The 17,299-nt window shown below is 37.8% G+C and overlaps 1 protein-coding gene across 4 annotated transcripts in view; it reads left to right on the forward strand.

Annotated features, from left to right (window-relative positions):
* Positions 1–17,299, forward strand: part of l(2)gl (LLGL domain-containing protein l(2)gl) — a 437,582-nt gene that overhangs the window by 399,773 nt on the left and 20,510 nt on the right. For all 4 annotated transcript variants that reach the window (XM_090407678.1, XM_090407677.1, XM_090407680.1 and 1 more), the window contains exon 24: positions 15,989–16,137. In XM_090407678.1, coding sequence (XP_090263804.1) covers positions 15,989–16,137 — 149 coding nt within the window. The remainder of the gene's footprint in view (positions 1–15,988; positions 16,138–17,299) is intronic.

Genomic DNA, 17,299 nt, shown 5'->3' on the forward strand with positions numbered 1-17,299 from the left:
TTGGGGCAGTTTCATGCACCCAAATTTGTTGAGGTTAGGAACGTTTTTTAGTGCTGCTGAAGATTCTTTGAATAATCTTTCGTATTTAAACTTGCTGCGATGAATTATTTTTGTTTTCTTCCAACGAATTTTATGGTGGGTATCTAAGGCATGGTCTGCCAGCCCAGAGCGGCTGTACTGGTGAAACCGGTGTAGTCTTGGTGTTCTGAAATCCTGATATTTGTTGTTCTGCTGTTTGGCCAAAGTAGGACAATTTGCAGCTGCAAGGGACCTGGTATACACCAGGTAGGTCTAGGGGAAATGGTTGGTCTTTGGTAGAGCGGATAAGGGATGCCAACTTTTTATATGGTCTGTAACAGGAAGTAAGGTCATATTTTCTGAGGATATTGGTTATTTTCTCAGAGGTGCCCTGGATGTAGGGGATGGTGATAGACTTGGTGTAATCTTTATTGTGGAGGGGGGGTTGTGGTTTACAGGTTTTAGTATTTTTTGGATTTTTTTGGGGTTATAGCCATTGGCTAAGAAAGTGTTGAGGATGTCGCTTAGTTCAATAGTCAGTGCCTTGTCATCTGAGCAGATTAATTTTGCCCTGTTATATAGTGTTTTTATCACCCCATATTGTTATGAGGGGGGGGGGGGGGGGATTGCTGGTGAATGTATCTGCCAGTGTGGGTTGGTTTTCTGTAAACAGAGAAAACCAAAGATCCTTCAAGCTGGCGGGTGATTAAAGTGTCTAGGAAGGGGAGGGTGTTGTTTTCCTCTTTTTCTAAGGTGAACTGGATTCTGGGATGTTGACTGTTTAAGTGTGTTAGGAAGGAGTGGAGTGTGTCTGAGCCATGTGGCCAAATAGCAAACACATCATCCACATAACGAAGCCAAATAGTGGGTTTTTGTGGGGCGGAGTTTAAGGCTTTCTCTTCAAATGTCTCCATAAAGAAATTGGCCAAGGGTGGGGAAAGTGGTGAACCCATGGCTGTCCCCTCTATCTGTTTGTAGAACTTTCCTTGCCAAACGAAATAGCCTGAATTCATTGTGAACTGAAATAGGGCTGAGATATCGGGAGGAAACTTGGCTTGGATGAGCTCAAGGGTTTCTTTGAGTGGGACATTAGTGAATAGGGAGGAGACGTCAAAACTGACCATTATGTCAGTGTGTTGGAGTACGAGGTTTTCTATATTGGCTTTAAAGTGGGCTGAGTTTTTTATGTGTGATGGTGTGTTGCCAGTGTAGTGTGTGAGCGTTTTGGCTAAATGTTTGGCTAATTTATATGTGGGGGAATCAATGCCATCGACTATGGGACGCAATGGCACATTTTGTTTATGTATTTTCGGGAGTCCATATAATCGGGGGGGGTCCTAGAGTTATAAGGTTTAAGTTTGTTGGTAACTTCCACAGGCCAAGAAGTGACTTTCTTAAGGAGTCTGTGGATAGTTCTAATCTGAGAGCTGGTCGGATTATATTCAATGGGGAGGTAAGTAGTACGGTCTAGTACTAAAGAATTTAGCTTACTTTTGTAGTCTTTTTGGTTTCACCAGTACAGCCTTTCTGGGCTGGCAGACCATGCCTTAGATACCCACCATAAATTTCGTTGGAAGAAAACAAAAATAATTCGTCGCAGCAAGTTCAAATACGAAAGATTATTCAAAGAATCTTCAGCAGCTCTAAAAAATGTTCCTAACCTCAACAAATTTGGGTGCATGAAACTGCCCCAAATTTGGGAGACTTTCATTATGAGAACTTCAGCCCAACAGCCAAGACTACCAAATTAGCCCGCAAGAGGGCACCATTAGGACTTTAGGAACAATATTAGTTTCTTGCTTTCTTCCTCATTTGCTTTGTGTTAGTTCCTGAGTGCACATACCATATCTTTATGTTCCTGAAGATGGCAATGTGACATTGCCGAAATATAGAAGTTATTCATTAAAGTTACCTTTAATTAATATACTCTATATGCATTGTTAATTCCGTAAACTAATTACCAGTTATGTCTAACCAACGTATAAGTCTTGCTACTAGAATCATGATCATCCACGGAGATGCAATCGCACGAAAGGCCCGTCAATATGGCAAATTGAGGTTGAAGATATCGAGGCAAATAAATCGTCTGACGTTCCTAAAATGCTGCCAGGATAACAAAGTGATCCCTAATTGTGTCAAATTGAAGCACCGTTTTACTTCCGAGAAAGCTCTACGCATTTATAACCGCACTAGCTTTGCCCTGTTAAGAGAACAAATTACCGCGACCAGCGTTCTCCTTGCCGATGAAAACAAAACCTTATGGGCGCTAGAGGAAGAGCTTTCGAATACACTCGGCCTTGATCTATGGTCTATACTTCATGACATCACATGCGCATCGGCAAGAAAGGAATTCGAAAAAATACGTAGTCAGCACGTGAAAAAATACGAAAACCTGACAAAGACTTCTACTTCCATACCCCAGCCACCACTCAACACTGTAGTCAACCTCTCGTCGGCAGTTTTAAAACCTGAAGCACTCACCGCACTTTCATGTGGTCACAATTTCGCCCTGGCTCCTAAAAGGATACCTGCTGAAGAAATCATGATCCAAATAGAGCGTGGAATTCGCAACCTGCCTAACCATATTGCCAACAACGTCAGACTGGATGTAGTCGGTGTTCTCACTAAAGCCAAACCTCCAAAATCCAACTTATCCAAAAACGAATATACAGCCCTACAAGAATTGAAAAACAACAGAAAAATAGTAATCACCAAAGCTGATCAGGGAAGCGCCATTGTGGTACTCAACCAAAAAAGACTACAAAGGTAAGCTAAATTCTTTAGTACTAGACCGTACTACTTACCTCCCCATTGAATATAATCCGACCAGCTCTCAGATTAGAACTATCCACAGACTCCATAAGAAAGTCACTTCTTGGCCTGTGGAAGTCACCAACAAACTTAAACCTTATAACTCTAGACCCCCCCCCCCCTCCCCCCGATTATATGGACTCCCAAAAATACATAAACAAAATGTGCCATTGCGTCCCATAGTGGATGGCATTGATTCCCCCACATATAAATTAGCCAAACATTTAGCCAAAATGCTCACACACTACACTGGCAACACACCGTCACACATAAAAAACTCAGCCCAATTTAAAGTCAATATAGAAAACCTCGTACTCCAACACACTGACATAATGGTCAGTTTTGACGTCTCCTCCCTATTCACTAATGACCCACTCAAAGAAACCCTTGAGCTCATCCAAGCCAAGTTTCCTCCCGATATCTCAGCCCTATTTCAGTTCACAATGAACTCAGGCTATTTCGTTTGGCAAGGAAAGTTCTACAAACAGATAGAGGGGACAGCCATGGGTTCACCACTTTCCCCACCCTTGGCCAATTTCTTTATGGAGACATTTGAAGAGAAAGCCTTAAACTCCGCCCCACAAAAACCCACTATTTGCCTTCGTTATGTGGATGATGTGTTTGCTATTTGGCCACATGACTCAGACACACTCCACTCCTTCTTAGCACACTTAAACAACCAACACCCCAGAGTCCAGTTCACCTTAGAAAAAGAGGAAAACAACATCCTCCCCTTCCTAGACACTTTAATCACCCGCCAGCTTGAAGGATCTTTGGTTTTCTCTGTTTACAGAAAACCCACCCACACTGGCAGATACATTCACCAACAATCCCACCACCCTCCCTCACAACAATATGGGGTGATAAAAACACTATATAACAGGGCAAAATTAATCTGCTCAGATGACAAGGCCCTGACTATTGAACTAAGCTACATCCTCAACACTTTCTTAGCCAATGGCTATAACCCCCAAAAAATCCAAAAAATACTAAAACCTGTAAACCACAACCCCCCTCCACAATAAAGATTACACCAAGTCTATCACCATCCCCTACATCCAGGGCACCTCTGAGAAAATAACCAATATCCTCAGAAAATATGACCTTACTTCCTGTTACAGACCATATAAAAAGTTGGCATCCCTTATCCGCTATACCAAAGACCACCCACTTCCCCTAGACCTACCTGGTGTATACCAGGTCCCTTGTAAGGCATGGTCTGCCCGCTCTGGGCTGGCAGACCATGCCTTAGATACCCACCATAAAATTCGTTGGAAGAAAACAAAAATAATTCATCGCAGCAAGTTTAAATACGAAAGATTATTCAAAGAATCTTCAGCAGCACTAAAAAACGTTCCTAACCTCAACAAATTTGGGTGCATGAAACTGCCCCAAATTTGGGAGACTTTCATTATGAGAACTTCAGCCCAACAGCCAAGACTACCAAATTAGCCCGCAAGAGGGCACCATTAGGACTTTAGGAACAATATTAGTTTCTTGCTTTCTTCCTCATTTGCTTCGTGTTAGTTCCTGACTGCACATACCATATCTTTATGTTCCTGAAGATGGCAATGTGAAGTTGCCGAAATATAGAAGTTATTCATTAAAGTTACCGTTAATTAATATACTTTATATGCGTTGTTAATTCCATAAACTAATTACCAGTTATAATAAATTTAGTTTAATCCTTTATCCAAGTGTGAGCAAACAAAGTTTGCACCTGAAAGTATCTTCAGGACTGGGTTAAGGTGGTACACCTTAAGGTGGTACACCTGGTGTGTACCACCTTAACCCAGTCCTGAAGATACTTTCAGGCGCAAACTTTGTTTGCTCACACTTGGATAAAGGATTAAACTAAATTTATTATACTCTAACCAAGTGGAAAATAAACTTTCAATAATTACCAGTTATGTCTAACCAACGTATAAGTCTTGCTACTAGAATGTTGATTCTTAATTTTCATTTTTCTAATTTCATACTCTTCTTATTTGGCTCTCATTACTGTTTACATTTGTACTTTTTTATGTTGTTGTTGTTTTGTGTGCTTTATGTATGGTTCATACCAATCCTTTGTATTTGTTGCTAATATATTTTCCACTATTTTCTTTGTTTACTGACCTCAGCTACAGTTTTTCCCTTTCTTTTATTTTATAGCTTTAATAAAACCCAAATAAATTTTATGCAGTACTTCCCATGAGGATTACTCTCAACCCCTGTATTTTGTGATATCAATTCTCATGGCATTTTTGAGGAAGCTGTTTGCTATCAGAAAGGCCTTATGCGTTTGTTTGCAGTAATGCACTTAGAATAGCATTGATTCTATTTCTGAGTCCTTTCTGTTCATTATGGCATCATTTCATTATATTTGAAATAATGATCAAGATCACCCAGATCTTGTTCTCCCTCTGAATCTGCTTCTTACCACCTTGGAATCAGTCACATGGTTTGATAATTGTGACTCTATAACTCTTTGGTTTAATGGAATGAAGACAGTACTAAGAATGAATTAAATGATGTTTAGTGAATCAATAGTGCATGTCTGTCTGCTGTACCATTAAAAATGGAATATAATGAAAAGAAAAAAAAAAGCTTTTTTAAACATTTTTGAACAGAGCAGTTTAACAAGCTGCTCATGGTGTTTCTACTCACCCAAATTGACATTAGAATTTATGCATCTTATGATTGTTTATATACAGTACGGTATTATATTGATCAGAATCAAATTTTAATGGCTAGTATTTCTGATTTTGTAAGAGCTATCATGATCACTATGACAAAGCTATGTTATTTGAAAAACTCTATCAAATGCTGATATTTGTTGAGGGGAGGGGAAAAATGATGATGGTAAAGTTATCATTTCCTAATATGTACTCTCCTATATAGGTTTATATAGGATACTATGTAATTACGTTGCTACTTATATAGTTAGATTTTATGCTCTTCTCTTCTAAATCATTTCTGCATCAGTCCACCCAGATCTTGTTCTCCCTCTGGATATGCTTCTTACCACCTTGGAATCAGTCATATGGTTTGATAAACAAATTATGATTCTATAACTTTTTGGTTTAATGGAATGAAGACAGTACACTAAGAATGAATTAAATGTTTAGTGAATCAGTGTTTTGTCTCTGTCACTGAGATGTTTCAGACATACAATACAAGAATTGTAACATGCACAAAAGCAACATGTACAAAAACAAGAAGTGATTAGAATGAAAGCCTTAAGTGTGTGTGTGGGGGGGGGGGGGAACCCTCTGGGTACTATTAGAAAGAATCCTTGTTTGTGAAGTCTAAAAATTTGTATTTTCATTATTTTGGGAAGTTTGCACAACCATAGTTATTGACATTGGGTTGGTTTGTAAGACCTGCTGATTCTAAAAAAAAGTTCCTCATTTGTGCTTATTGCAATGAAGCATAGTACAGTCATCTCTCACTGTAGCAAATAGGATTATAACAAATCCTGAAAAGTTGACCTATCAGGTAGAATGCTATGCTAAAAGAATTCACTTTAGCAAGTTGTGTACTGTAACACACTATTCCTGTAGTCATCACAAGTTTGGTATAGGGAGTTGACTGTAGTTTTTTTTAATTTGATTCTGTGTAGGGTGACCAGGAGGACATGGTCTGCTAGATTTAACTAATCATAATTATGGCAGTGATGTATTTCTTAATGTTCTTACAGAAAGATGTTAACAGATCTACTTTGACCATAATAAGAGTTGCAAGTTGCAAATAGATGGAACTTCATACTTTAGGGAAATGGATAAGGGCACCAATATTTGCTTCCCTAAAGTGACATGGATTTGAAATCAGTGCAGAGATTATATTTCTTTAAAATTCTGGCTAATTTTTATTAGGTTTCCTGAATAGATGGACAGTACCAGCATTATTGTTGTATGTTGAGACAGCTGTAGAATAGGAGAGAGCACATGTATTTTGTTAATTCTCTCAGAATTACACTCATGAGATAAGTTGGGATGAATTAGGTTAAGTTCAGTTGTGAGGGAAGCTTGTTTAGAACAGAGGTTGATGACTTCCTTATCTAGTTTTTATAATACCTTTTTTTGAAGAGGTGTGGGGAGGTAATGAGAAGGTTACTTGTGAGTTGGTTTCTATAAACTGTGAAAGGAAGTGGATCATTCAGAAAATTTATGATTAAGTGTTGAGGAAGGTTAGGGTTTATAGGAGATAACTTCTTGAGAAGGAAGACGAATATGTTTATGTATCTGAGCCATGAGGTAAAACAGAGAACTCATTATTATTTTTTTTAGTCAGATAGAAACTTTAAGAAAGGGAGGTGTGAGAGAGAACCAATCTTTTGGTATTATCTCCTTCAAAGGTAAACATCATGGATGGTAGTATTGTAGAGATGCATGATGTCAGGGGAAAAATATATATAATTAATGATAAGCATCCAGAGAAAAGTGATGTCAAAAATAGTGATATTTATATTATTTGATGATCTAAAATTAAATTTTGTATCACCATGTATATCCTCAAGGGGTATACAGGATATTATCATTGTGGATGAATATATATAAAAGCCTAATTACTTCCTCTCAGCAATTTACCTCCATATAAGTGTTATCTGTCAAGACAATATCAGATCTTATATTTCAGTCTTTTAAGGGAATTTTGTATTGCATCAGTCCACCTAGTGCTTAGTTCTCTGAGTTTTTCTTGCCTATTCTGTTTAAGTGACAATGCTAGTTGAGATTAGCTCTCATTAACACTATGGAATACTAAAATTGTTAAGCTCCTTCAAATTTCTTTCAATTTTTATTTTAATTCTGCAGTTGATGGCATTAGTTCATTCTCCTAATTTTTCTCATGTCTCAGAGCTTTCATATCTGTATTCTATAATCTTTGATTACCTGTTTTATTTCTAACCCAGCTTTCAGATCAACGAGTTAAAATGGTTTGAAATAATACTGTCTTCTGTATTGCTGCTTTATTGTTTTGACTAATTTCTCTCTTTTTTCATATAAATTTACTCAACACCATACTAGCTTTCACTAGTTCCAAAGTTCCCCATTCCAGATTTAGCTGATGTTTTCAAAGATCATATCTGTTTTCATATTTTTGCTGATTTTTGTATCAAATTTGTTATAGCAGTTACTTAATTTAGTCAAGGAATCCTGCATACTTTTTAATACTGGATATATATAAGAATATGTTGTCGTCATTATAGAAAGATCTCCAGGGAGTCAGAGACTCATTGAGGTAGGCCACATATTATCCAAACCAGCTGTTATACTTGTTCTTGAATTCATTCTCACTACTTGCACACAAAACATTCATTGGCAGTCCATTACAATCATGTACCACTCTGAGAGAAAAATCTAGCTTTCACACCCTTCTTGACATCATTCATTTTCATCTTCCAAGAATGCCCTATCAGTCTTCCCCACCTTTCATAAAATGAAAAATTCCAATTACTGATATCCTGTATGACTCTTTCAGAGAGTCTCAAGCATATCATCCCCCCCCCTCCCCCCACACTTCCTCCTGTTTGCTAGTGTCTGCAGTCTACAAATTCTTAATCTGTATTCCACAATCCTGAAATCATTTTTAAATCCTGAAATCACTTTCCTTTGCACATTCTCCACTGTATCAGAATCACTATGGAAACCAGGAGACTGGACCTGCACACAATAGTCCAGGTGAGTCTTATCAAGACTATGTAAAAAAAAAAAAAAAAAATCAGCTAACGCCTTTTTATTCCCGTATATGGGAGTAGGCGAGGCCATTTTGCCCTAACATTTGGAGACTGAGTGGGCAGTTCAATCTCCACTGGTACCAATCAGAGATAGATGGCCCAAGGCTATCACTAATTAAGCGGTACACAGTGAAGAGAGACAGCTCAAATGTGCCGCCATCTCGTGGTCCCTAACACAATATATTTAATGCCTGAAATAATGTGGGTTCTACGGTTGATTTTCTTGAGTTTACGGGACGAAAAACCCGCTTGCCCGTGCCAGAGATCGACTAACTTGGGAACCGGTCGAAAAAAGGCTTAGAAAAATTTCCTCTAGTCGCCGACTTGACTCAACCAAGTCTTCCTTCGTGCGGCCAAGCGCCGTGGTGTGTAAACGCCACATCCACTGAGCTACACAGGCTTAACAAGACTATGTAAAGAGGCAAAATGATATCCTTATCTTTACATGTCAAAGTTCGTTTCAACTCAGAGGATAATTGCAATCTTTGCTATGTGGCTATTGAACTTCAATTTCCTATTGACTAAAATTCCAAGATCCCTAGAAACCTGATCGGTTTCTTTATAGCATAATTCCAGCAATATAACATGCCATTGAGTATCTAATCATACCGAAGTGCATCACTTTATAACCACATTTACTAACATTGAACTGACAGACATTTTCAATGCCCACAATTCCACCCTATTGAAATTATTCTGCAAGTACTGCATATCAGCTGCATTCTTAATTACTCTATCTTTGCATCATTAGCAAATAGTTGTATGTTGCCTATGAAATCCTTCCAAGCATCAATGTACAGATTAACAATGGACCAAGGACTGATCCTTGTGGTACACCACTGGTTATCTTAAATCTTGCAGGCTCACACTCCCCATATATCAATTTTATATAAATTTTTGATACGTCAGTCAGACATCCTCTTATCCACACCATTATCATATAGTCCACTCCTCATATTCTCCAGTTTCCAACAGGCCTGACTTTGATATACTTAAATGGATTCGGGATTAGGTGTCTGGGAAGAGCTTTATTCACTGAAAGTGTGGAAGCACAAAGTTAGGAAAAAGAAAGCAATTAGGACAGATGCAGACGAATGTGTGAATGCACCCACAAAGTGAATAAGTGTGTGAATGGACAATGCAGAAATTCTGCAAAAAAAAATGCAGAATCTAGTCTCTCAGGCAACAATATCGAATGGGGTAGCCAAGTCAGAATGTAAGGGTGGTTGGGGCCTAAGGGGATACTACATTTTACATGCTACTAGTGCAACCTTTCCAAAAGTTATAGACATTAATGTGACTTGGCTAACATTAGATGACATAGTTATAAGAATACAATGTGATGGAGTTAATATTCTCCGGGAGGATATAGTAGACAAGACAGGGTGGGGTATTGCTGATGATAGCAAATAAATTGCAACCAACAAGATTAGGAGTCATTTGGCAGATGGCAGTTCTTTTGGTCAATCTAGTGTGAGATTGACCAAAAGAATTTTATATTTTGTCCTATTGAGGGCAATAGGACAAAATATAAAATCAGTTGCTGCTATAGGGCAGGAGTGCCAGGAATAATGTGGGAGATATGCATCAGGAGATTAGTACAATGAGTGTAAGTCGAGTAATTATTATGGTGGACTTCAACTTCAGAGACATAGATTGGAAGAAGGAAAGATCACATGGCAGTAAGGAAATGGAATTAATACACTAACTGAGAGATAATTACTTGAAGCAGAATGTAATGGAGAGGACTCAGGATATGAAAGTGTTGGATCTTATAAGGCCAAAAGACCTTTCCATAACTGAGGTGGCTGTATTGCCTCCAATTAGAGAAAGTGATCATGTGGTCCTGACTTGGGAGGTAACAAAATGTGGAAATTTCTGTTAAGAAAAGGCATATGTGGAATTATAAGGCAGGTAATTATGATACACTTAGGAGGGGAGCTTGAACCAGCAGCATAGCATAAAGTTCTGCAAGGGAAGGATGTTCACAGTGCATGTGGAGATGTTTTCAGGCAAGAATTATCTGAAGGAAGCAATATCTCACACTGTATACCTAAGGTCAGGAGGAAAAATTGGGTAGGAGTTAGATGGAGAAGTAGTATCATTAAGCATTAGCTAGTAAAAAAAAAAAAAATGTTGTGGAGGGTATATAAGGAGATAGGTGACTAGCATGGTAAGGAAGTCAGATTATGAGAAGAAATTAGCCAAGCAGGCAAAAGGAAATCCATAAGAGTTTTTTCGTTATGTGGCAAGTAAGAGGAACAACGACTATTGAAGGATAACTTCAATGAGTGCAGATAGTAGAGAGTAACAGAGGCAGACAAAATTCTTGAGCTTCTGAGCAATAATTTAGCAAGGGTAAATCATCCAAGTGAAGATATTGTGACAAAAACCGATGTAAGAACAGAGGTCGATGATTTGGTGTTACTTTAGGATATTGCAGTATCTGAATACAAATACAGCTGTGGAATTGTAATAAATTTAGTTTAATCCTTTACCCAAGTGTAGGCAAACAAAGTTTGCACCTGAAGTAGTTCAGGACTGAGGCATCTCATAGCAAAGGTGGACCAAGCTCTCATCACTCCTTGTCTCCCTCTCCATTGCTTCTGCCTTACTATCACCACTTCTGGGTCTGCCTCCCACTGACGAGACCTCAATAAAGGTCGAAACTGGTCTGGTAGTGGCCCTTTCTTTAATGCATAGCATTATACATGTCCGCAAGGAGATGTGCTTTGCATTATGGGAGATACTGAGACAAGGAGTGATGAGAGTTTGGTCCACCTTTGCTACGAGTTGCCTCAGTCCTGAACTACTTAAGGTGCAAACTTTGTTTGCCTACACTTGGGTAAAGGATTAAACTAAATTTATTATAGTCTAACCAAGTGGAAAATAAACTTCCAACATCTTTCTCTAAATCCAGAGTAAATTAATAAGGTGTTACACCTTTTGGCAACTCATATAAGTAAATATGACCTCTCCATTTCTTCTGCCTTAGTATCACCACTTCTGGATCTGCCTCCCACTGACAAGACCTTAATAAAGGTCGAAACTGGTCTGGTAGTGGCCCTTTCTTTAATGCATAGCATTATACATGTCCGCAAGGAGATGTGCTTTGCATTATGGGAGATACTGAGACAAGGAGTGATGAGAGTTTGGTCCACCTTTGCTACGAGTTGCCTCAGTCCTGAACTACTTAAGGTGCAAACTTTGTTTGCCTACACTTGGGTAAAGGATTAAACTAAATTTATTATAGTCTAACCAAGTGGAAAATAAACTTCCAACATCTTTCTCTAAATCCAGAGTAAATTAATAAGGTGTTACACCTTTTGGCAACTCATATAAGTAAATATGACCTCTCCATTTCTTCTGCCTTAGTATCACCACTTCTGGATCTGCCTCCCACTGACAAGACCTTAATAAAGGTCGAAACTGGTCTGGGTAGTGTCCCTTGCCTTAAGACATAGCATTATACATGTCCGCAAGGAGATGTGCTTTGCATTATGGGAGATACTGAGACAAGGAGTGATGAGAGCTCGGTCCACCTTTGCTACAAGTTGCCTCAGTCCTGAACTACTTCAGATACAAGCTTTGTTTGCCTACACTTGGGTAAAGGATTAAACTAAACTTATTATAGTCTAACCAAGTGGAAAATAAACTTCCAATAGCTGCAGAATTGGATGGGATATCGGTTCACATTTTAAGAGAATGTGCAAGGTAACTGACAATGCCGTTGACCAGGCTGTTAAGTCTCAGCTTTGGAACTTTTCCAAAAAGAGAGTGGAAGAAGGGCAAAAATAATTTCTTTTTTATATGTGTAAGATATGCATAAATAATTAAGTCTGTGGTAGCAAATTTTAGACAATCAGTATTTCAGGAGTGATGATAAAAATATTGGAAAGTTGCTCATTAAGAAAATTCATGAATGGGTAGATAAGAATATGATACTTTGAGGGGCAGCATTGTGAATTGTAGGTCATGCCTGAGTAATATATTAACTTTTCATGATAGGGTGACAGCTGAGTTGGATAAAGGGAATGGCTACACAATGATACTGTTGGTTTTGCAAAGCCATTTGACAGAATACCACATAGAACTCTTATGCAAATTGCAACAAATGGGGATGGATATGAAACTGGTGATATGGATAAAAGGGTAGCTCATGGACAGATACCAAAAAAGTAGTATATGGAGAAGAATCCATTAGAAGTCAGATGTGCTATGTCACAGGGTTTTGTGCTTGGACCACTGCTGTTTAATTTGTACATAAATGATGTAGGAAATAATTTGAAGAGAGATATTCAGTTTTTTTGCTGATGATACAAAGTTGGGTAAGGTAATAGTTAATCAAGGTGATATAGAGAGCTTACAGAATGATTTGAATAGGCTGTCGGTATGGACAAAACATAATGGATGCAGATTTAATGTGGAAAAGTGTAAAGTTATGCATTTTAGAATACAAAGATTACAAGCTGCGTACCACATTGAGGGAACTGTACTCCAGGGAATTTTTGATGCCAGAGATTTGGGGGTAATAGTAGATAGAGAGCTGACGTCTAAAAGGCATATTGCTAAAGTAGCCAGGGTAGCTCACAGAATTATTTGGTTATTGAAGAACATACTAACAGATAAGGGAGTTATCATTTTCTTTATAAAGCTTTGATACGACCACATCTGGACCACATTACTGCTCTCAGGTATGGTCAGCTGGGTTTCTTGGGGATGAGGAAGTGGTAGAGAGGATCCAGAGGCGAGTGACCAAGGTGATGAGTGGTCTGTGGAATGCTCCCTAACAGAGTAGATTGAGGATTTGTGGATTGCAAAAGTTAGTTGATAGGCAAAATAGGACAAAAAAGATTTTTTTTATAGGATTGATGCAAGGGAAATGTTTCAACACTTGGCTAGATGGGGGAGATGAAGAGGTCATCACTGGGAGTTGGGTGAGAGTGTGGTTAGCAAGGGTGTGAGGACTAAATTTTTCACTTGGAGAGTGATGAATGCGATGCATGGTGTGTCTAGAGTGACTGACCTTCAGAGAGTTGAAGCCTCCAGAAAAGCATACAACAGGACCACATGGCAATGACTGGTGTGGCACATTGCTAAGCATCTGAGTGGCATCTGTTGATGTCCAATGAACAGATGATAGAGTAGTGAATGAATGGAATGGGTTGTCTGAGTCAGTTGTAAGTGCTTTGTGTGTTAATGGTTTCAAAGAGAGGTACAATAGATATTGTGTTGATTGGTAGTTTGGATTTCCCATGATGAGTCTTAGTACTCCATAGCAGTGCCTGTGCAATAATAATAGTATGCTGCATTCTATCAAAAGCCTTAGCAAAATCCAAAAGTATCATGGTATATCCATTCATTTTGTTTAACTGAATGATAACATTATTATAGAATGTGTACATATTGCTCAAACATGACCTTTCCTTCCACAGGATGGAAAGAGTGTATGGTAATCTCATGCTGTTCATTGCAAAGTAGAGCTTATCCGTGAATCCATTTCTTTGACTGTTTCCTTTACACTTGATACTAGTTAGTATGTCTTCTTCTGGCTACAGTGTGCGGTGATAACATATTGACCAGGCAACAAACTGCATCCCTGTCGTTTCTGACACTTCTATCATTTGTGTACAGACATAAATTACCTGCAAGTTTTTATTTTTTTGTATGTTCTTGTGTGTAGTCTGCATGACACAGTTGGACAAGGAGAAAATATATCATCTTCAAAGTAAAAAACTGAGATTAGCATCTTCAATTTTAATATCAAATTTAATGCTGCTTTCCTTTGTACTTTGATTTATTTATTTATAAATGTCTTGTATTTCCATATTCAGAGGTATCAAAATTTCATGCTTTAAGCAGGATATGCATTAAAATACATTCTATCTAATTATACTTTGTATAGATTTATGGTTTCTAAGCTACTGATAGAAAAAGTTCTGTCAGATTGGGATTTAGAACTTTAAAAATGCACATAAGACAGCCTACTTTTCATAATCAAGTGTAGCATTTTTCTACCATTCCTATTTCAATAATTCATTGTATACTTCCTTAGAGTAATTTTTCATTCTTTGAATGTTTCCTATTTTTATATACGAGTGTGGTCTGAAAAGTTCTCAGCCTTGACCATAGATAGCAACACTATCGGCAAGATTTTTTTTTCTAAGTTGGCACATCTGTCATAAGCATCCATGTGAAATTGCAAGTCATTCTATCAAGTAGTTTGTTTTATAGCTGTCTGAAGCAAGAGCATTGTCTGTATCCCTTGAAATGGATAAAATTGAGTGTCGTGCAGTTATAAAATTTTTTGTAAAAGAAATGGGCTGCCGAGTTTAAACGTGGCGTTACCAGCCTTGAAGATGATCCACGTGAAGGACGTCCAAAAAAGAGTAACAACACCAGAAATCATTGATCAAGTGCATGATATGGTATTGGATGACTGGCGAGTCAAAGTGCATGAAATTGCTGAGACTATAGGCATTTCAAAAGAACATGTAGGGTATATTTTGCATGAAGAATTGCAAATGAGAAAGCTTTGCGCAAGATGGGTGCCGTGCTTTCTCACAGCAGATCAAAAATGCACTCCCATGAAAATCTCTGAACAGTGCTTGGAGCGTTTTAACAAGAATAAAACTGAATTTGTTTATCAATTTATTACTATGGATGAGACTTGGATTCACCATTACATACCAGAATCCAAACAGCAGTCAAAACAGTGGACAGAAGCTGGTTGTTCAATGCCAAAGAAGACAGTTGGTTCCATCAGCAGGAAAGGTTACGGCATTGGTGTTTTGGGATGCTAAAGGCATTTTGTTTATCAGTTATCTTGAAAAGGGTAAAACAATAGCCGGGGAATATTATTCCGATCTTTTAACTAGACTAGACAAAAAAAATTATGAGAAAAGACCCGATTTGCAGAAGAAAAAAAAACATCTTTCATCAGGACAATGCACCTGCCCATAATTAAGGGATCTGTACTATGAACTGTTGGAACATCCACCCTATTCCCCCAGATTTGGCTCCCTCAGACTTCTATCTCTTCCAAAAACTAAAACTCTTCCTTGCTGGTCAGCATTTTTGTTCGAATCAAGAGGCGATTGCAGCTATAGAGGGGTATTTTGCAGATCTTACTGAGAGCCACTATAGGGACAGGATAATGGCTCTGGAGCATCGCTGGAATAAAGGTATTAATCTTGAGGGAGATTATGTTAAAAAATAGAAATAATTTTGAAATCCTAAATTTGTTTTTTCATTGTTAGGCCTAGAACGTTCCAGACCACCCCTTGTACTTGTATACTATTAGAGCATCACTGTTGCCCTTGAAATAAATAAAATTGGATATTTAGATTACTTTCATAATTTTTATTTTTTGATATATAAGATTGTGATTGTTTCTTTCCATCTTAATTAAAAATAACATATCAGCTATTAATCTTTCAGTTCATTGAGCACAGAAGAGGCCACTGTGGTTATAGAAAAGAAAGAAGAATCTAGAGTTGTAAAAAAACAAGAAACAGTAACAAAAGTTACATGTGTGTCAACATCAACATCAGTCACGAGGGAAACTATAGTTGATGCATCAGATGGAGGTACTTATTTACATTATATCAGTGATTTATAGATTCAGAAATAACTTTATCTTTCTAATATCTTTAGAAATATTCATGGAACAGATATTGCAGCATGGCAAATTATTTTCTAGAAATTTCTTAAATCCTTAAATTTCAGTAAATTACAAGTATTGCATATTTGGTGCCCTTGTGGCGCACATAATTGCTACGGCAAGAACATTTGGCCTTGTCAGGATTAGTAGCTAGTCGAATTGTCACTATGGATCAATACTGTTTGCTGTACGTCCCTATGGTCTGGTTTAGTGTCTGAGGTAGCCTTAACATCCCATTTCTATTACAGTTATTGCTTGCCAGATAGTGGGCATCCATATATGAATTGTGGGTGGGAGCTCAGGTGGTGAATCATTGAATCATTCTTCCTTTTGAGTTAGAATCTTTCATACTCTAAAATTTGAAATACTGAGATGCTGAAAAATCTGCCGTCTAGAAACCACTGAAACATCAAATAGTAATAAAACTAAGCAGGTAATGATAAACTTATTAATACACCATTATCCTAAATAATATATTTAAGGAGTGAACTTTTTTTTTAAAAGAAATTCACCATTCTTCATCCAGAAGGGCTTAGGAAAAAATCTATTGAGAACCTGACTTCAAGAGATATCCTTATTGAAACAACTTGAAAAAATTATTCAGAGCAATTCTTCCTTGCATCATTTTTAGGAATTCCAATTACACCATTAAATTCCTTTAAATTATTAATGAGGATTAAGAACAGAGCAGGACGTCTTTGATATTCCAAATGAGGACATTGCTCTGTGGTGAATGGTCAAGAGATGACAGCCATATGATGCATTCTGATGCACAGAAATGATTATATGTTCCCAAACCAAGAATACTATTCTTATATTTGATGCTCCTTGAACTTCTCTAAAAGCAACCTGTTTGAGCTGTCTTACAAGGTCACATCTCAAATCTTTAAGTGCCAGAAATGGAATCTTGCTTATCCAGCCTATCATATATGAGCCCAAGGCAAGAGGCAGTGAAGTGTATGAAACTGAAGATAGGAGAGGGAGGGGCAGGTGAAAGAACTTATTTTTATTCCTGAGTATATTTAAGGAGGAAGAAATAGTGATTCAAAACACCAAAGCACTTCCATATCACCATGCAGAGAGAAGAT

The sequence above is a fragment of the Typopeltis vanoorti genome, chromosome 17 (assembly GCF_054136105.1).
Source record: "Typopeltis vanoorti isolate ZY-2024b chromosome 17, IOZ_Tvanoo_1.0, whole genome shotgun sequence".
In the NCBI taxonomy this organism is placed as follows: Eukaryota; Metazoa; Arthropoda; class Arachnida; order Uropygi; family Thelyphonidae; genus Typopeltis; species Typopeltis vanoorti.